We start from the raw sequence: 20,344 nt of genomic DNA, 5'->3' as shown, positions 1-20,344 counted from the left end.
GTCTGAAGAACTTATAGAACCACCCTGTGAAGATGGCAGGTTGGACCTTGGGTATTTTAGTCTGAGGTGGGATGGGGTGGTGGGAGTCAGGGCTGGAGATAGAGAGGAATAAACATAATACGGATGTTGGAAACAACTATGAGAGTGGATGAGGTCACCATAGGAGAGCACATGGAATGAGAAGAACTGTGGGCCTGGGACGGAGTCTGCGATGGAGAGAGAAAGAGAAAGGCAGGGAGCCTCAGCAGCATTACCTGAGGAGGGCAAAAGGAAGAGGCAGTCAGAGAGACAGGAGAACACGGAGAGAGCCGGGCCAGGAATGCTGAGGAGGGAGAGAGGGGTAAAAGCATCCTGCACCTCCGCAGGGTCAGGGAGATGAGGCCTGAGAGGCGACCATGGCTCCCTGGGTAATTGTTGTCACTTGTAGAATTAAACAGAAGTAGTACTTCTGGGAGTTTTAAAAAAAACAAAGAAAGAAAGAGAGGGAGAAGGAAACAAAGAAAGGATGGAAAGAAAGAAGGAAGGAGGGAAGAAAGAAAGGAGCTTCAGTGAAACATTGATTAAAACTTCATTAATTTGGAAATTTGCAATGACTCAAATGCGCTCTGCTGGATTTTAACCGTTATGGTGGCAACAAGAGAAGGGACTAAAGAGGAAGTAAATAGGCCAGGCGGGCTGTGAGTGAAATGTCTAAAACCCAGTGTCCTGTTCGTCTGGTGCTTGTGCAGGTCACCTTTGACTAGGATCCAGAACAGGCTCAAAGCAGAATGGCCTGACAGTGGCCGAGCCCAGGGCCGGGGCCAGTACAGCCAAGGAGTGATAAATAACAAAGTCAAGAAGGCAGTGTGTGTTTTGATTCAATAAGCGATGGTTGAGCTCTCCTAGCTACTCTGCACCGTGGGAGAAAAGCTGAGGACCCAGCAAGCACTTCTAAGACATGGGCCTGTCTCAGGGAGCTTACCACCTAAGGGCCGGAGACTTGCTCAGTAAGGTGGGAGAGGCCTTCCCCAGCAGGGTCACTCCTCTGCAGTGGGTCTCAGAGAAGTGTGTGGAGGAAAGGAGCTGGGGAAGATCTTCCCAGAGGTGGCACAGGGGTACGCCTCACGGGGCAGTGAGGAGGCACTTGCCAGGGGCGTGGGGACAATTTCATGCTATGGGGCAGGTTATGGATGAGAGCCGGTTGGCCAGCAATGGCTGTCCAGGCATGCCCTGCCGTCGTGGAAGCTGAGAAAGGATATGATTGGAAGAGATTTAAAAAAAAATGAAAAAAGAAGAGAGACACCAGTGTGGAGTGGACAGTGGGGACAGGAGAGCCAAAACTAGCTAGAGACAAACAGCACCCCTTCCCTGGACCTCCTGGAGGGCATCATGTCATTCCAGCCCAGGCCGCTCACCAGTGCCTGTAACAATGACTGAGTCAAGGAAAGGTTTCCTCTGCGAGATGCTTGATGCATTTTGAAAAGATTCCCATTGAAAAGAGTAGCAATAAAAGGTCTTGAAGCTTAAAGAATTAGCCCTCCATTATCTGGCTCTCCCACTGCCTGCCTGGTCGCATTCCCCAGCCACACAAAGAAAACAGACTGTTCTCATCCACCCTCAAGTACCTTAGGAGCACCCATTCACTTACAAACAGTTGATACCCTCTTTACAAATAATGTTATCCCAGTGTTAACATGATTCCCTCAAGGACTTCTGCCAGCAAGACCTTGTTAGCTGGTTTCCATTAGTACAGTACTTGAAATCATAAAGCCGCATTAAAAAAACATCACTTGTTAACAAAAAACTGTTAACTGTCTGCTGGCCTTGCCTCCAGGAAGACCGAATTCCCAGGGCACTTCAATCGTCTCCATTGCCGTTGTGGCCACCTTGGGGAGTGATACCTGCTGACATCCTGTAATCAGGGGCTGAGTCTTTGTTTGGTGAGGACATTGCTCGGATCCACGGCTGTTTCTCCCCCCGCCCAGGGACCCAGGTGGTCAGGATCTTGGCCCCTAATTCTGAGCTCAGAGGTCGTTAGACCATATGTGCCCCGAATGTCCTCTACTCCTTGATAATATGTAAGATAAAATAGTAGACAGCACACTGCCATGGTATCCAGGGTCCTGATGGAGCAGGGGCTGAGGAGGGTGACAAAAGCGGCAGTGCCAGGGCACGTACAGTGCCACCATTGTGTGGTAGCTTTTCTGAACCATGTGTGCAGGCCCTGCAGGGTGAGGGTGCGGTAAGGTGGGACTCCTAGCCAGAGCAGCTGCTGTTCTGTGATTTTTTTATACACTAGTCTTCTTCATGTGATTTTGTTTGAATTAAGAGGCCTGTGGCCAAATATAGTTTGAACTCTGGTAGAGAAATGGGGAGAACCAAGCTGAAAGCCTGGGAAGGCCACTTGGAGGAAGGGATGCTAGATTCCAAGAAATGAGACATGGGGGATGATGTTCCAAGCAAAGTTCTGACCATAAAGAGAAACCTGGGAAAGTCAGATAGGTGGGGTCCAAAGGGAAGTGAGGCTGTATTAACAGGCACATAACTAATCAAAGATGGTGGAGCCCAATGGGAAGTGGGGCTATATTAACAGGGGCATAACTGATCCAAAATGGGAAGTGACTATTCAGTTCTAGGAGGCTTTGCTGGAACCCACAGTCTGTTCCCAGTTTCTATCTGGAGTTCCTTTATTATTTTTAAAAAGATAACAGCTTTATTGAGATATAATTCACATACCATACAATTCACCCATTTAAAGTGTACAATTCAATTTTTTTTTAGTATATTCACAGAGTTGTACAACCATCACCACAATCAAGTTTAGAACATTTTCATTACCTACCTGGAGTTCTTGACTCTATAAAGTAGATGGAGAAATTGGGGAAAGGGAAACCAGGATGATGAAAGGATTATAAAGCAGGAGCTCAGAGCACAAGAGGAGACAGGACTCTCGAGTCCAAGGGAAGGAGGCTGCAAAAAGATCTGGTGTTTAAATAGGGAACTACTGAAAAGAGATTTGGTCTTTGTTTCCATTAAGGACAAACAAAAAACTGGGCTCGATTACAACAAGAAGGATTTAGGTAAAACACGAGGGGAAAAAAAAACACCCCAACTTCCTGGCAATGTTTGTAAATTGCTGGGTTATGCTGCCCTTGGAAATAAGACTGATGCACAGTCACTCATCACAAGGTGAGTGTGGAATAATGGGTGCTTCCAGTTTCATGGTGTTGGTAAAATGATGAGGCATCCCCTCAGAACTGGCTGAGCCGCCTGCCCTTTCTGTGAGGTGGAATAATCCTACTGAACCCCGTTTAATATGGAGAAGCTTCTAGAGGGCCCTGTTACATGCTGGATGAGTGATGGCCCTTCGGATGGATGAATGGAAGTTCCAAATAATAGTTTTCTGGTCAGATCAGACTTGTAGTAGTAAACCAGAAAATATGAGTGGGGTACCAGAGACCACAGCTACAGATCTTTCTTCCTGATTGTTTCCTGATTAAATTCATTCTTCAAAGAATTTTTAAGTTCCTGCCATGGGCCAGGTATAAGACAGACCCTAGAGATAAAGCAGTGCTTCTCAACCAGGGGTGACTTTGCACCCCAGGGGACTCCTGGCAATATCTGGAGACATTTTTATTGTCGCAATTGGGGCGGGGGAAGGGTGCTACTGGCATCTCATGAGTAGAGACCAGAGATGCTGCTAAACATCCTACAATGCACAGGACAGTGCCCTACAACAGAGAGTCATCCAGTCCCAAATATCAGTAGTGCTGAGGTGGAGAAACCTTGAGATAAAGAAATGAGAGTCAGTCCCTGCCCTCAAAGAATTTCCTCTGTTCATTGTGGTGCTTCTTAATATGGCTTGAAATGTGTCCTAATGAAAACTTCTGCAATGAAAAAAACTCTTCAAGGTCCTTATTTGAAGTGATTATAAATAAAACAGAATTCCCAATACCATTCAGGACTGACAGTGTGACGCTATCTATGTAAAGGGGTTCATTACATTCTTACTAATTGACTGACTTATCAAACCTTAGATTTAAAAAATTATTTAGCAGAGAGAGGACAGTTTCCAGGTGACCTTTATCATCTTTATCAGCAGAGTGAGCCTACACTCTTATTTGAGTGTATATATAGAATACAGTTGGATGGAAAATAACCTACAAGTTGGGTTAATACAGTAAACCTCAACAGTCCATCTCCTTTAACTTGCACTTGTTCGTAATTTCAGCAGGGCAGAGCTAAAATCTCATTTTGCTTAGAGGTCTAATAACAGTTACAGATGGATTATTTGCACTGTTTAGGAACTAGTTCTTTCAAGCACTCATACATACTACTTACTATAAAATCAACCGATATGTTAATTAAAATTAAATATCCATTTATTAAAATGGTACCCTAAGGACCTCAAATACACCCTATTTTGTTTCACTGATGTGGGAGGTCAGTTATTTGACCTGGTGGTAGTGAGCTGTTCTGGAAAATTGCCTTTTTTATTTAATGAGGAGTAAAGTCGGCCAGACTGAGCTCTAACGCTTTTCTCCCTGCTGTTAAAGTTCGCAGCTTTTGAGTGTGGCTTTTAGAGGCTTGGCATCACCACGCTTCAGCTTGAAATCTCCCCTTTACCATTGTGCCAAGTCCTCTGGGCGTTCCAGTTAACTGAAATGGTCTTGAAAATAATTGAAAAAAAATCTGTATTTCAGACTCTTCACTAATTCATACTGGTTTTTGCCCCCAAAGAATCCAAATTCCTATGGGTTCATTGGGCCTCAAACCCAATATTTAAGAATCATCGCAAAGCACATATTTCTGAGTTATTGATGCTTAAAAACTGAAAGCAGAAAGCTCTCTTGAGCCTCAATTTCCTCACTTGTAAAATGGAATCTAAATCCTTTCCTGCTCTGTTTTATTAATTATGCTATTTATGAAGATAATGACTATATTGACGTACTGTCTCAGAAACTGGTTACCTTTTTCTTTTCCCCTTTTTTTCTTCCTTCCTCCCTCCCTCCCTCCCTCCCTCCCTCCCTCCCTCCCTTCCTTCCTTCCTTCCTTCCTTCCTTCCTTCCTTCCTTCCTTCCTTCCTTCCTTCCTTCCTCCCTCCCTCCCTCCCTTCCTCCCTTTTGTTTGGAGTTTTCATCATTGCAGACATATTTTTTCATGCTTCAAGTGTGAGAGTTTTGCCTCTGAATCTAAACAAATCTTTGGCCTCACTTTAAAATTTTCTACTCACTGTCAAGTTAGGATGGTAACTATCCTCTTTGAATCTTTCTTTTTTCCTCTAGATCAACTAGTTGTTACTTTACCAGGAGGATCACTACCTCCAAATATGAATCTTTGTAACTTGTTCCAATTTTTTATCATTTCTGAACTGAGGCCAGCTGAAGCCATCTTGACAAGTCTGAGCAAATATCAACATTCCTGGGGACTAATCCTATTTCCTAAAAGACTCTGAAATGCTGTTCTTTAGGCTAGTTGGCCCAAACGTTTTTTTTTAGAAGAGATGGGAAATTAAGCCATGAGAATAACCCTGATGGAATCCTGCGTGGCTGAAACTGAAAGTGGGTTAGCTGGAGACAGTTGTGAGGGGTGGGGAACTAAGAGTGACCACAGCTGTCTCAATCAAGCAGAAAAATGATGGGACCTGAGAGTTTGCCAGTAGGCCACTCTGTGAGCCCTGTGGTGATCCCACAGCTCAGAGCAGGAACCATGGTTCCAGCCTGATGGTTCTTACTTAAGGTTTGTGTGAAAGGCTGCAAACTTCTAACTGGGGAGGGAGCGTGGAATGAACTACGGGAACCCTAGGCTCACTCTGGCCACAGCAACAAGACCTTTGCCCTCTCCTGATTCCCTGGCCTGCATGAAGCCAAGTAGATTCTAGTTTCCATCAAAGGCTGGACAAGGGGGCAGGCAGAGAGTGTCACTGTCCCAGTAGTACAACTCTGGTCCCAACACAACACCGTGTGCATGCAGCCTTCACAGATCTCAGTGGGCAAGTCTCCCAACACTACAGCTAGTCCCCACCACAACAGCCTCTCCCCAAATCCCCCAGTGATGATGGCAAGGCCCCCGAAAGGGCATGACTGGGGGTGGGGAGGCCTGTTGCAGGAATCCTTACTAGGGTTGGGAAATAGCCCACGCTGGCTCAATACCCGGGGTTGGCTGTGGAGCCAACATTTCTCACCTAACCAGAGCTGACATCTGAAGAGAAAAGGGCATTTCCAGATACAACAAAGAGAAATTCATGGCTTGAGGTTTATAATGTAATTACAGGCTCCAAAAGCCTTCCTTTCTACCTATATGTCACTCAGCTGTAAGCACTTGGTTCTAAAGGGCAAACTGAGAATTCTATTCCCTCAAAGCCAGGTAAGCAGCAGCTCTTCCCAGTACGTTGTGAAGACAGGGCCCCTGCTGGCTGGTGTAGAAAGGCTGCCTAGCACTGCAGGGGCAGCAGAAACAGCCACAAACATGGTAAGAAGAGACATCAGGTGAATGGGAAATGCTAGTCCCTAGGCACATTTGTGTTTGTTGTATTTGAAACTAGAATACACATGTTATGCTCAGGAAAGGTGGCCAGAAACCCACAGGGGGAGTAAAAATGGAAAAAGGCTCCACCATGTAGAGGCTGAAAGGATGGAGTGTGGCTGGTGCCGTAGGACGGGACTAGTTAGCCTGATGAGGAGCAGCTATTTGCTTATTTACCATTGTGTCACACTTTGAAAAAGAAATTTTAACAACACAGGAAAGGAGCAGGAGAAAGAAAATCTATTCTGGGTGTATGGTACAGGACCAGCTAAAACTGTAACCCTAGCCACGGAGGGCCTGGTAATAAAAGAACAGTCTCCCAACTGCTTTTCCTCCTGCTCGTGTTCACAAGAACAGCTGGATACATACTAATTGCAAGAAGTGAAAGAAAGAGCTTTAAGTTTAAAAGCAGGCATGCCATCAGCAGTCTCTCACCAGCGCAGTTTCAAACACAAGTGCAATGTGCCACCTAGCAGGTCTATTTTAAATGTACACTCACAGTTCCTCATTTGTGTGGGTGGCTTTATGCTGTCAGAGAAGAGCAATGCACTGTCTCTCCTGCCAGCTGCACTGCTTCCATCCATCAAGAGATGGCGTAACCAGGGGCTCTCAGCCTCGGCACTGCTGACATTTGGGCCCGATCACTCTCCGTTGTGGGGGCTGGCCTGTGCATTGTGGGACATTTAGCAATATCCTGGGTCTCTACCCACCAAATGCCAGTAGCACCCAATCCCCCAGCTGTGACAACCACAAGTGTCTCCAGGCATTGCCAGATGTTCCCCGCAGGGCACGATCACCCCCAGTCGAGAATTACTAGGCTAAATTAACAAGGAATGACTTTCTCTTCCCTCCTCTACGCCATTCCCAGATATCTGTATCCAGGGCTGGGGATATTTATGAGACATCTCCTAATCCACTGGTAATGGACTTTCTTCTTATTCTGAGCGGCCTTCGGTCATTCCTTTGTCTTGCAAGACTTTCAGTCATTCAGAACAATGCTTTATTGCCCTTGAAAAGAACGTCCTTTCCAGCTAAATTCTGGGAGGGGGCGGGGAGGAAGCAGATAATTTTTCCTTTTAGAGATATTTGTCTGTTTTAGTCTATGTAAGGTTCAGACAGAATTCTACACACGCAGGGTCTCTGAACTGGAAGGGGCCTCAGGTACTTGAAATTCACCTCCCCACCCCCTCTCTTTGCCACATTTTTACAAATGAAGAAACTGAGGCCTAGAGGGAAAGCGACTAGGTCAAGGTCATCCATACTCCTAATCCTCTTTTTTGCGGGGCATGGGCCAATATAGTTCTTCTTTGCCCAATATCCCCTAAGAGCTTAGGTCTCTAAACTCAGATAACTTGCAGAGCTTTACAAGCAACAGTTTTGGCCAAACCATGCCAGTTAAGGAATGCAAATTTTTTAAATGATAGAATACTGCAACCAATTAGTGCAAACAAACATTTATTGTGAAATATTCATCCTACCCTTTATTAGGTATTACATCATCAAAGCACTTTGTGGCAATGAAAATAGCTTTTTTACCCCTCTGATTCACCCAATATTCCATTAAAGCTGCAAAAAATGTGCAATCTGCTTGAAAAATAGGTTGCTCTTATTTATTCATTTGTGAAAAGTCAAAAATTAAAAAAGAAAATGATACTAGCTTACAGGGCTTTAGAGCCAATTCACCTTCCCGCTTCCCAACTACTCCCCCAAATAATTAACAAAGATAATTTGTTTTAAATGCCTTTTTATAAAACCAATGCACCTTTCCCCATATTATAATCATAAAAATTTTAAAAAGCCATTATTTACTTTCTTGGAAAAAAGGTGGCAAGCCGTTGTTTTTTGATTGGGAGCATGTGTATTTCCTGGGAGGTCACTTTCTTTAACTTTATGCTCCGGTGTTTGACAGGTTTCCTAAGGGACTCCATGTTTCCCATGGCATCTTCTCCTTGGCTGTTGATGTCATAGCCCTGAAGCACGGAGTCTTCTCTTTTGAAGGAGAAGTTCTTGGTGGACACGCCCGAGAGGCCTTTGATCTTGCCACAGAAGATGGTAGGCACGGCGTCTTCCACCGAGACGATCACCTTGGCCGCCTGGGACTCGCTCACAATCTCAATGTTATTTTCAGCCTTGACCTCGCTGCTGGGCTGGCTGGCCTGGCTGAGCGGCTCGGCGGCATCACTGCTGCTGATGTGGCTATCCATCATGGCTGTGGCCTCATGGGGCGTGGCAGGGGCAAAGGGCATTTCCATGCCGCTGGGAAGTTTCTCCATCACGGCATGACCCAGGCTGTCCACTGACCCACTGCTGTCATAAAGTGTCTCGGCGGGAGGCTCGGATTTCCGGTGGGCTGCCAGCGACAGGTCTAGGGCTGCATCTTCCTGGCAGATCGGGGGACTGACTTCGCCAGTCTTGAGCCAGGGTACCGACTTCATGGAGAGATCCAGGGCCTCGTTCTCACTCCCCATCTTGATGACTGTGTGGCGGCTGAGCTGGAAGTACTCCCTCGGCTGGAGGATGTCGAAGGGCTTCAGTTCCTCCTTCTCCAGAGGGGTCTGGGTGCCTTTAAAGGGGTGCAGGCCAAAGGATGATGGTGGCTTGGGGAAGCTGGGGCTGAACTTGGATTCAGAACTCTGAGGCACCGGGATGGGGATGGGAATGGGAACCGGAACAGGCAAGGGGACGATCACAGGGTAGGGCACCAAGAGGGTGGCCGGCGGGACCAGGGGGGACAAGGGGGAGTTAAAGGGCTGGGGGGGCACAGGGGCATATCCAGGAGGAGGCTGACAGGGTGGGGGGCCGAGAGCACCCTGGGAGGGAAACAAATTCTGGAGCACAGCTTCAAATGGCAACGTGGGCTCCTGAGGCTGGCTAGGGATCCGCAGGTCCAGGAGCTGGGGCTGGGCCTCGGGGTCCTCGGCTCCCTGGAAGAGGTTGTTGTGGATGGCACTGGAGGAGCATGGGGCCTCCTGCGGCAGGACCAGAGGGGAGTTGAGGTGCTGGAAGACGTGCTGTTCCAGCACCACGGGCAGCTGCACGGGGCCCTGCGTGGTCATGACGTAGGTGGCATTGCCGTTAGGGTTGAGCTCGGGTGCGGAGCTTCCCTCCACCTGCATGTGAATGGGCATCACCACTGGGCTCTCCCCGAGGCACAGGGGCTGCAGCACGGTGGCCGCCACCTTCAGAGCCATGCCACTCTGGGACTCCGCTGGGGGGTTCAGGATGGATGGGGCCGGCACGGTCACTAGGGCCTTCTTTACCAGGTCGGTGGAATTGATGTTCCAGGCCTCAGTGGTGATCAGCTGGGCCATGCCATTCTCCAGTCTGTTATTGGCCAGGGCAGGAGAGGAGTCGGTCATGTCCATGGAGAGGTTCTGAGACTGCAGATCGTCCATCACTCGGCTCCGATGCCACTCGGCCTGCAACACAGAACACACAATATGAATCTTCCTTCTGAGACTATTTATAATGACCTTCAGAGCTCTCTCCACATCTTTTAAAAGTTTCCATATCTTAGTTCACCAGGGAGCACACCCATCTCTCTATGTATACATATGTGTTATAGATATTTCCTAATATATACGAACACACCCATGTGATCAGCTGTGCGTGGAGAGCCCCAATTTAACAGACGATTAAGCTATAAACACAGATGATGTAATGACTAAATAGCCAAGTGAGGTTAAACAGAGTATTTTTAAGCCTAATACTCAGCTTATATGTTTAGCCTTCAACAAAAACAAAGTTTCATTCCACATTGCTATATCAGACAGTTAAGATATGTGGAGTTTTGACTTGTTCAAATTCAAACAGGCAGCAAAGACTTACTTTCCTTTAAGAAAAAAGTAAAACCCTGTCACATTAGAATATTCCATAAAAATGGAAGGGGGCCATCCCAATTATGGAAAGCATTTAAAAAACTCTTTGTAGCAGTAATTCTTTCAGAAGAGGCTTGATGAGAGGAACAGCAGTGCATTTACACGAGGGTCATTACAGTTTTCTCACTGTCTCCCTCCAACCAATGACATCCCCTTTCCTCCCAAGAATAGGAAAATCCACTCTGCAGAGCAAGGCAAAGTTGGGATAACTTGCATGAATGCTCATCAGGTCCAGTGTCCCTTTCCCCAATCAGCTCATGTGTCTGACCCGTGACCTCTCCTAACTTCTAGCTGTCAAGAAGAGAGGATGTTGATGATTCTAGGGGTGGAGAAATGGAACACTTGTTGGAAACAAGCATCCTCAAAGGTTGGAAAGCATCAAGATACGCTTTCTTGACGTCCGTGGCACCTCTGGCTGCCTCCTGAGAGGCCAAAGGAACCCAACACGGGTGCTTCCTGGAGGAAGCAGGGCTGCAGCTGCGATATGGCTCTCCATGGAAACACGTCCATATTTAGCCTCGTTACCATGGAGAAGGCAGGCACCATGTCTAACTCAGGGATCTGTGCAGCTCTGGAGTCTGGTTGGGCTCAATAATAATTCAATAATCCTCAGTCTCGCTGGGCAGGCCTTAGGCAACTCCAATTCTTGACCTCACCTGTCTGAGCTGCCTAGACTTTAGTCCTGTGGTCATCTTGTCCTCCTCTCCTCACCCTCAAATTACCAACACAACCTCCAAACAAGTAAAGGAAGGGGCCCAGCACATGGTAGGATTAGAAATAAAAAAACGAGGTCTCACTACAGGAAGGCAGCTTTAACAAATGAACAATTCTGTGATATTTCTAGACAATCAAAACGTGTCAAATGCAAAGAACAAGGAGTTTCTCTGGAGCAGGAGGAGGAGAGGGCAAGGGGAAGGATGCTGTGTAAACAACTTCGTGGAGAAGGACTAGTGGGCGGCACCCTTGACAGGGCGCACTGCGGTGCCCCTGAGGGAGCGCTCCAGAGCCTGGCTCCCTAGGGGCAGGGTGCCCTCTGGAAACCACGAGGTGACCCAGCATGCTGGCCCATAATAACCTTGGGGCAGAGTAGAGAGGCAACCTGCCCCCAGGGAAGCTGAGGGGGCTGGCCCCAACTGAAGGGCCTGGTTTTTCCTGAGAGGAGTGCTCTCTGATTCAGCCCAGAAAACACCATGCCTTCAATACACCATTCATTCATTCTTGCATGCATGCATTCATTCACTCATCCAACCAATTAATTTGCTGAATGCCTCCTGCATGCCAGCACTTTGCTGTGTGTCATGAGCCACACAGACAAGGTTCCTGCTGTCATGGGGATTATAATCTAGTGGGGGGCACAGATCTTTGATCAGACAGAGATTTGCCAGCATGATAAGGCATCAAAGTTATGCCAGGAGAGGCATCAATGTCAATAGGACAAAGCTTTGTTGGCCACTTGCTTGCAGCTCTGTGAAGGCCCTGGAAACCTAAGGCCTCCTCCAGAAGGGTCTGCCCTGTCCCTCACAGTGGCCAGAACTGTGAGGGAGGGGTGAGAAAAGGCTGAAGGGAAGCTGGAGTGGGGCTGGTGAGGACAAGGACAGCAACGGTCAGAGAAGGCACCTACGGCCACCCATCTGAGGTGGCTTCTGGTGGCCTGCGAAGCAACTCACTGGGAGAAGTCAAGACATGTTCTGTGCCATCTTCGGGCTTCCTGTGGGTTTAGGATTATCCAGCAGTGAGACTGCTTTCTCATAACGGGCTACACCTATCCACACTTCCAGGTGACAGCCTCATTCCCTCTCTGCCTCCCTCACCCCCCCCCCCCCCGCAAGGGAGAGAAGGCAAACTTCTCAATGCCTCTCCCCTTGCTCCTGGCACATGAGCCAGGTGCCAGCTCTCATCTCTTCCTGGAAACCTCTCTCCTCTCCCTTTCTGGCCCTGGTTCTGGGCCTGCTACTCGCCCAGAACCTTCCTGCTCAGAGTGTGAGGAGGGGACCCTGCCAGGGTGGGGTGCCTCCCACAGGTCCCTGGTCCTCTCACAGATGGCTGGAGCTAAAACCCACTGATCATTTGCTATGGGCCAGACCCTCTGCTGAGCATGCTAAGAACTTTCCATCCATTGCCTCATTTAATCCTCAGAACAAACCTACGAGAGGGGTCCTATAATTATGCCCATTTTACTTATGAGAACACTGATTCCAGAGGAAGATTAAATAATTAGCTTAAGGGTACACTGAGGCTGGTTAGAGGTCAGGGTCAACCCCAGGCTCTGCCTCCCTGTGGGAGCTGGGAGGACCACACTCCTCCATGCATTTTGTTTCTTGGCAAGAGCCGTCTCCACAGCCTCCCCTTCAACGCTGAGCGCATGTGCCTGCAGAGCTGTGCAAGAGACAGCACTCGAGCATAAGAGTTCTTCAAAGTAGTGGCCAGGTCCTTTCCAGAAAATCAGGGAACTGTTGGCTCATTCTCTTTTCTCCACCAGTGCCCTCCTCTATCCCTCTCACCGGGGAAGGAGCTGAAGGGTCGCGAGCGTTCCTATCTTTGGGGGGTGCAGCCCAAAGCAGTTATGGTTCTGTTACCAGAGGGCTAGCAGGCCTCTACCCTCTCAGCCTCAGTCTTCCTGAGATGGACGTCACACGGGTGGGAGGGCACCTGAGCACCCATGAGTTATAGGGAGGCCCTCAGATCCCCTGTTGGGGCCTCAAGTCTCTGGGAACAGGGGCCGGGGCAAAGGGGAAAGAAAGGAAGCCCCGGGCCAAAATCTCACTTCCACCCCTTCCCACATGACAGCTTTGGACCTGCGTGACTACTCGGCCAACGTAGGCCCTGTGAGCACCCCCAGTCCCTTCCCTAGGGAGCCACTGGCCCGCTGAGATGAGGCTTGCATTTCTTCCACCATGGACTGAGTACTGGCTTCCCACCAGGTACCATGCCGGCCTGGGGCAACACCAGCCTGCCCTTGTCATTCACCCTGCCAGCAGGCATCCTAGCTCTGGGTCAGCAGCTAGGGGCCCTGAGTGAGCCCAGTGTGGACAGAGTGGGCATCTGCTACAGGAGCCAGTGCTGGAAGCCCCAGCGACGCCCTGAGAATAACAACCAGCTCATGAGATGAGGGTTCAAAGTGCAAGTCTCGGTCTCTGAGGAGGAGCCAAGAGCAGATAATGGCTGCAGAGAAGGCAGAGGCCCATCCTCCCTGCTAATTAGCACGGGCCTGGAGACTTCTTCAAATCAAGGAGTGTGACAGGAGCCACCAACTAATGCTGAAGTTGAGGGGGCGTGATTTCTTCAGAGGTGACAGGGAACCATTTTGTTTGGGTTTTTCAAAACATCATTTGCAAATGGGTTTAAATGAGGTCACCCATCCATTCCATCTGCACCCATTATCACTGGGGGTATGGGCGGGGATCAGTAAATGAAGGCAGTGTGGCCAGGTGGGAAGTGGGCAATCTGGATCTGCAGGTCGCTGGAGACCCTCACTCTCTTGGCCCCTGGCCAGCTGCTGGGGCTGGAGGACTAGGAGCTAGATGGAGACTCTGGAGAAAAGCCTCAGGGCCCGTGGCAGATGGGGAGGTGGGGAGGGTCTGTGTGGGGCAGTAGTCGGGCTCAGAAACCTGGGGGGCACAGAATTGTTATCTGAACCCCTCATCTAACTGTCACAAAGATCTAAGTGTACCAGAGGTGGGTTGTCCCTAGGATCTGCCCCTCAGCCTGGAGCCCTCTCGGCCTCTGCCCTCACCCAGCTACTCCTGCTCATCTGTCAGACTTTGGGGTCTCATCCTCTGAGATCTCCCCCACTCCCTCACTGAGCTCCCACAGGACCTTGACTTGTCCCTGTCTAGTCCTGACCTTCCCCCATCCTGGGATTGCCTATTTGCTCGTTTCTCCAGGAGGGAGGGGCTGTCGCACTGCCTCATCTTTATATCCGTACCTGGTGACTAGCAGGTGCTCAGTGAACACTTTCTGAATGACAGAGTGCAGGAATGAGTATCTAGGCCTTCCTCAGCCTGGCATTGTCATGTCCAGCCTCTTGTCACACGCCCACCCTTTACAGAATCATGGCATGTCAAGGCTGGAATAGGCATTAAAGCTTACATCTCTGTCCTCTTCCTGACCCTTTTTACAGATGAGGAAACTGACACAAAGGCTGACTGAAACTCGCCCAAGGCCAGTTATTACAGAGCTCAGCATGCTGTCACTGCGGAAAGAGCAGAGGGTCAGGCCCCACAGCCGCCGTGGAGGGAACATGGCAGCCACCCACCTTCACCAGCCAGTGGCACACTCTGCTGAGACAGTAGCCATTAAAGCACTTTGTGGACAGTGAAGGGTCCCATGGGGGTGACGTGGGAATGAATTCATCCTGGGTTCCCGTCTTCCTCTGACACACCCAGAAAAAGAAAACCAAAGCAAAGTGGCATGTGCGCTGCTTGCCTTATAAGGAGTTACGTTCATGAAGAAGCCAACCTGGGGCCCAACTCCCAGCGGTCAGTCAGTGACGGGCCCACATCTGAGCCCCACCAGGTCCCCCCACAAGCCATGCCTGTCTCTCAAGTCTCCTGCTTCCAGAGCGTTGCACAAAGCATTCATTTCACCCCATGGGCCTCTGTACAGATTGACATTTTTATAATGAGGATTCATTTATGGCTTAATTTAAAAAACGAAAACACTTGACCACTCAGACAATTTAGACTATTCTCTAGGTCCTAGAGTCTATCTATTTCCTTGTGAGCATTTAACACTGTCTAAGTCACACACACACACACACACACACACACACACACACACACAAATAATCTAATACCCTCACCCCTCATGCCCATAGCCACATCCTAAATGATCCCATGGGGGCCCATGATCCCATGGTGAAGAGCCTGCATGAACTCAAACTGAAGGAAGTTCAGAATGTGGCTGTGAAGCCCACACTGACCCAGGACAGGGTTCCTGAGACCACCTCAGACAGAGGCTGGTTTCTGAGCCGGGAATTTGGACAAAAGCCCTGGGGCATGCTGGGAGCCCCTCTGAGAGGGCTAGATTGCTTTCTGGAGAGGGGTTTGATTTTATCTTGTGAATTGAGAGCATTTTTACCACAGAAACAACTATCAAGACGACCACAGGCCCCCAGTCTGCAGTGCCAATCGCCCCTGAGCAAATGCTTTAGGATTGGGTACCTGAGTATGGTGGGCAGGGGTTACCTCATAGCAACTCAAGCCAGGGCGCATCGCCTGCCTGCTTGGGGGCCCTCTGAGGACCCTGGGGCTACCTGAGTGAGGGTACTGGAAAGCAAACTCAGCCTCCAGGGAAACCATCTTAGTGATCTGGGCTACATCGGGCAGATTCTACCCCCAGGACCTGGACGCTCCAGTACCGGCTTCGAAGTCTCCCCCTCAGGCCTCCACCCCAATGCATGAGTTCTGGAAAGGCTGGGGCCCTGGCCCTGCTCCTGGGGACGCCCCCCTTCAGCATGCAGATATGACCTTCTCTCCTCTTCCACTGAAATAAGCCTCATCTCAATTTTTCTATCAAGATAAAATTCTTCCTCTAAAACATCCATTTAAAAAAAATATATCCTGATAATTCTCTCAAGATATGTGTTTTCCAACTGTAAAATATCTACAGCTTTGGTTTTTATGAAGCCTGTAGGCAGTCATCAGTTATTTCAGGTCAAAATCGGGTCGTCTATGTCCTTGTGGCTCAAAGTGGGGTCCTTGGAGCAGCAGCAGCTCCTGGGAGCTTGCTAGAGACGCAGAATCTCGGGCCCCACCCCAGACCTCCTGAACCAGAATCTGCTCTCGACAAGCTCCTCAGTGATTTGCGTGCACATTAAAGTCTGACAAGTCCTGGCTTAGCTCTGGTTCTCAAACTTGGCTGCACATTAGAATCACCTGGGAGCTTTAAGAAATACTGATACCTGGATCCCACCACCAAGACTCTGATTTAACTGGCCTGGGGTGCAGCCGGGGCATTGGGATTTTTAAAAAATTCCCTAGGGGATTCTAATGTGTAGTCAGGTTGGGCACCTTTAATCCAGAGGCTAGAGAACAAGGCAGCTGGCCAGCCAACCTTCTTCTTAGTGGCTGATCTTGCCTCTCGCTTCGCAGAGAAGACTAAAGCCATCAACCGTGAATTCCCTCAACTTCTCCCCCGCCCTCACAGCATCTCCCCATGTCCCCCCTGCCCCCAGGAAAAGACGAGATGTCTCTCCTTGAAAGGCTGATTTCCCAGAGACCTCCACTGAGAATCCTGCCCCCCTTCCAATCGCACCCTATTCTGCGTCAATTTTCTGCTTTTGATCCAGTACTTCAACTACACCTTCAATGATTGACCTAAGTCTGTATAAAAATCACCAGCCACTTACTATGAGTTAAATGAGCAAAGCATAATTTTCGTCCTTTAATGCAACGTGGATATGGTTTCACCATTCAGGACCTGATATGCACTAAATATCTAAGAAGTAATTATAACTGGGTAAAAAATGGTTTTGCTCCTCTCATAGGATGTAATAATTGTCAATTACTTGCCCCAGTGATTAAATTTTCTGAGCTTTAAACATCAGCCCAGGGCCTTTCTACTGAAGCTGTGAACATAACTGCCACATGAATGTATTCCCAAATTGGTTAAAACACGGAGACTACACAAAATAGTCGCCCATCTTATGGCCGATTGCCTTTTACATCCAGAGATCTAAACAGCCCTCCAAAAGGAATACGACCACCCAGGTTAGCTTTGCAAATGAGTTCCCCAACATGTTACTTAATTTATTAAAACAGTGGTGGCCATGCAGTTTATGACTGAGTCTCACCTTCGTGAAGATGGGCAGTGGCTGTGGGGAAGTTCTACCAGAGAGGACACAGTGCGAACCTTAGCTTTGATGTGATATTGGTGCAAAAGGGAAGAGGTGGCCGAGTCAGGCAGAGGAAGTGGTGGGCCTGAGCATCATAAACTGGCCATTGACACCAGGGTACTCCAAGGTCTTTCCAGGCAGCAGGGTCAGGTCATCCCCCGGGGTGCCATAAAACTGATTTATGTTCAGTTTATCATCTCATCCTTTTTATTCCCATTTTTCTATTTTATAGCATATGTAATAAATAAATACAGGAAGACATATATAATTTAATAATATATCTGTGTGTGTGTGTGCATGTGTGTGTGTGTGTGTGTTGAGGGGTGTTCAAATTTTTTTTTCTAACAGGAGTTCAAGAATGAAAAAGTTGTGACTCAGCAGGAGAGATGAAGCTCTCAAGGCCCAGTGAGACTTCCAGGGTCCCCCTGCTTGAACAAGTCTTGGGGTCACTGGCTCAGTTCACCCCTCCTATTTTGCAGAGCAGGAAGCTGAGGTTCAGAGGCTGAGCGAGGCTCAGAGGTTGTAGAGTGCACTGACTCCCAGACCTGGGCTCCTTCCCTTGCTCATTGCTTTGGTTTCAAATTTCACTTGAGTCTAAGGGGTCCCTTGCTACATCTCTATTGTAACCAGCACCAAACACCAAAGTACGCAGGATGGTCTGATTCAACCATCAAAATGTCAAATCGAGTTTGATGAGTGAGGAGCTTGATAAAAAAGATGAAATAAACCCTTGAGTCTGTGATCCCTAATAGACAAGTGATTGAAATAGAAGTAAGAGATGAGATTCAAGACACACAGACACGAGCTTTTCATGACTGTAGGAAAGTCATTTTATGTCCCTGGGACTCAGTTTCCTCTTCTGTAACAGGGGGTACTGCCCCACTCCCACAGTGGGGTGGAAAGTTAACTCAGGCCTCCCATGAGTGAGTGGTGCCTGCTGGGAAGGAGCTAAACCTGGCCTTCTAGGAACTGCTGTGGGCCGTGAAGGATGGCAAAGAGTGGGCATTCAAGGAGAATTGGCAGGAAGAAGCAAAGTGTACAAAGGGGTGGAGGGAGGGGCAGAACTGGGGGGAGGTTTCCTGGGGCCACTCCCACAACCACTGAGAAGACTCTACTCCCCCCAACTCCAAAGGCCATGGGAGGGGGTGAGGGGTGCAGCTTGGAGGGAGGGACCAGAAGTGGTGACGAGGGAGAGGTTGGAGAAACAAGGCAGGTTCTTCCGAGAGTTCTGGTTCATCTTTAAACCAGGCCAGGGGAGAAGTGAAGGCTGAAAGGAAGGGAGAAGGTAAGAAGACCTCTTCAGCTTCAGTCAGATCCTGCTTTGGCTCTCTTGGGACTCGACTTCCCATAGCAGGGCCATGTCTGTGGGTTGAAGACGTCAGAGCACTGGCAAAGAACCCACTATATATCAAACGTACCTACTCTGGGGTCTCTGCAGGGTCTCAGGCTGGGGCTGGGCCTTGCTAAGTAAACAGCTGGTTGAAAAGAGAAATAGTAAAGCTGGACAAATCCGAAGACTTCAGGGAAAACTTCATGACTACAGCCAACAGCTCACAGGCCTGGTTTTCTATCATGGGTGGCCTTCGCTGGGTTCCCCCAGAGCACAAAAGGGATCTGGGAGGCTGGCTGGGGAGGGCATCATGGGGTTACCCTGCCTCCTTTCTTGCTCAGGTGGAGAGTGTCAGACGTTTTTGCATTTACAATCTCGTTTCATACTTCTGATTACCTCTAGCCTGCCCACAAAGGACCTATGGTGGCCCTTGGGCCGTGCAGGCCTGGGTACGGGGCTGGAATAGGGAACTAGGTTCATGTCTATTCATTTAGTTATTCTTTCAAAAACTATCTGAGCACCTACTGTGTGCCAGGCATGCATTTCCTATTTCTCCACCCTGGTGCTGTTTTCTCCATAAGCTCGTTGCCTTCTTTCGGCTCAATTCCCAAAGTATTAACCAACCGATATTCTCCCCGGCTTACATGTTTCTAACAGGGCTCCTTCAAGGCCCACGTTTCTTGCAGAGGTAAAGGAGTAAGTTTCTAAAGAAAGAATGCCAGTCCCTAGACAGCAGTGGGAAGAGATGTTAGTGCAAAGACCTCTCTAAGGGAGAGAAGAAGTGCTCATTTTCCAGAGAGGGCTGCCCCTGAAATGAAGAGGAAGGAAGTGCCCTCCTCAAGTCTTGGCAAACCTCAGTGGAATGTGAGAGGCACACCTCAGAATCGCAGGAGGAAATCACAGAGAACTGCTGCTGGTGGCAGGGTCACTTACCTGGACAGTGGACTGTGAGAGCCAGTGTCTGTCCCTGCATTTGGCCGAGACTACACAGCCTTCAGCTGGACACACAGAACCCCAAACATCCTCGGGCACTGATGTCAGAGCGGCCATCTTGTGCAGGAGCACAGGTCACGTTTAAGGTCTCAGGCCAGAGTCTGTCATCTTTAAAAGCTATGGTTTTTGGAGATTTTTCTGGCAATAAAGAAACCTCTTAAATATGGAACAAAGAGGGGGGAAAAAACCTGCCTCTGGAAGAGAAAATACTTCTAATTAGATTGAGATACAAAGGTTACATTTTTGTTCTGGGAAAAGGACTGTTTATAATCCCGTGTCATTAGCAGGACATTTTCCAGAGACTAGTGTGCCAGAAATAGACCCTCTAAGGGGTCACTGGAAGAAAGGGGTGTAGATTTGTAAAGTACAAAGGACTAGAGTTCAGATTTTCCCTTTCTTCTAATGCATGTAAGCCCCTCACCAACCACTGGCATGGAAACAGTGCCAGTCTCACCTGGGGCACCAGGCCCCTCGTGAGAGTGGTCAGAAGTACCAGCTTTGAACTCAGACAGGCCTGGGTTCAAATTTCAGCTTTGCCTAACTTTGCTAGCTGTGTGACTTTGGGCAAGTTAGTTCTAAGCCTCAGTTTCCCTCTGTGCAAAATGGGGATTTAAAAAAGACCTAAGGTGGTTGTAATAATTAAAGGAAATAATCTATGTAAAGTACTTGGCACAGAGCCCAGCACATAGGAAGTGCTCAATAAAACATGGCTATCACCACCATCATTGTCACCATTGTCATTATCATTGTCTTCATCTTCATCATCATCATTCTCATTGTCATACTCATCGTTAATATATCATC

At 48.6% G+C, this 20,344-nt stretch overlaps 1 protein-coding gene across 2 annotated transcripts in view; it reads right to left on the bottom strand.

Moving 5' to 3' along the window:
* Positions 1-7,951: 7,951 nt before the first annotated feature.
* The window catches only part of RAI2 (retinoic acid induced 2), a 60,741-nt gene continuing 48,348 nt past the window's right edge, over positions 7,952-20,344 (bottom strand). For both annotated transcript variants that reach the window (XM_004435166.2, XM_004435167.2), the window contains exon 2: positions 7,952-9,923. In XM_004435166.2, the coding sequence (XP_004435223.1) occupies positions 8,310-9,899 (1,590 nt within the window). In that variant the 5' untranslated portion in view covers positions 9,900-9,923 and the 3' untranslated portion in view covers positions 7,952-8,309. The remainder of the gene's footprint in view (positions 9,924-20,344) is intronic.

The sequence above is a fragment of the Ceratotherium simum genome, chromosome X (assembly GCF_057802395.1).
Source record: "Ceratotherium simum simum isolate JZ-2026a chromosome X, ASM5780239v1, whole genome shotgun sequence".
Classification (NCBI taxonomy): domain Eukaryota; kingdom Metazoa; phylum Chordata; class Mammalia; order Perissodactyla; family Rhinocerotidae; genus Ceratotherium; species Ceratotherium simum.
This window is presented reverse-complemented; position numbering and strand designations above follow the sequence as displayed.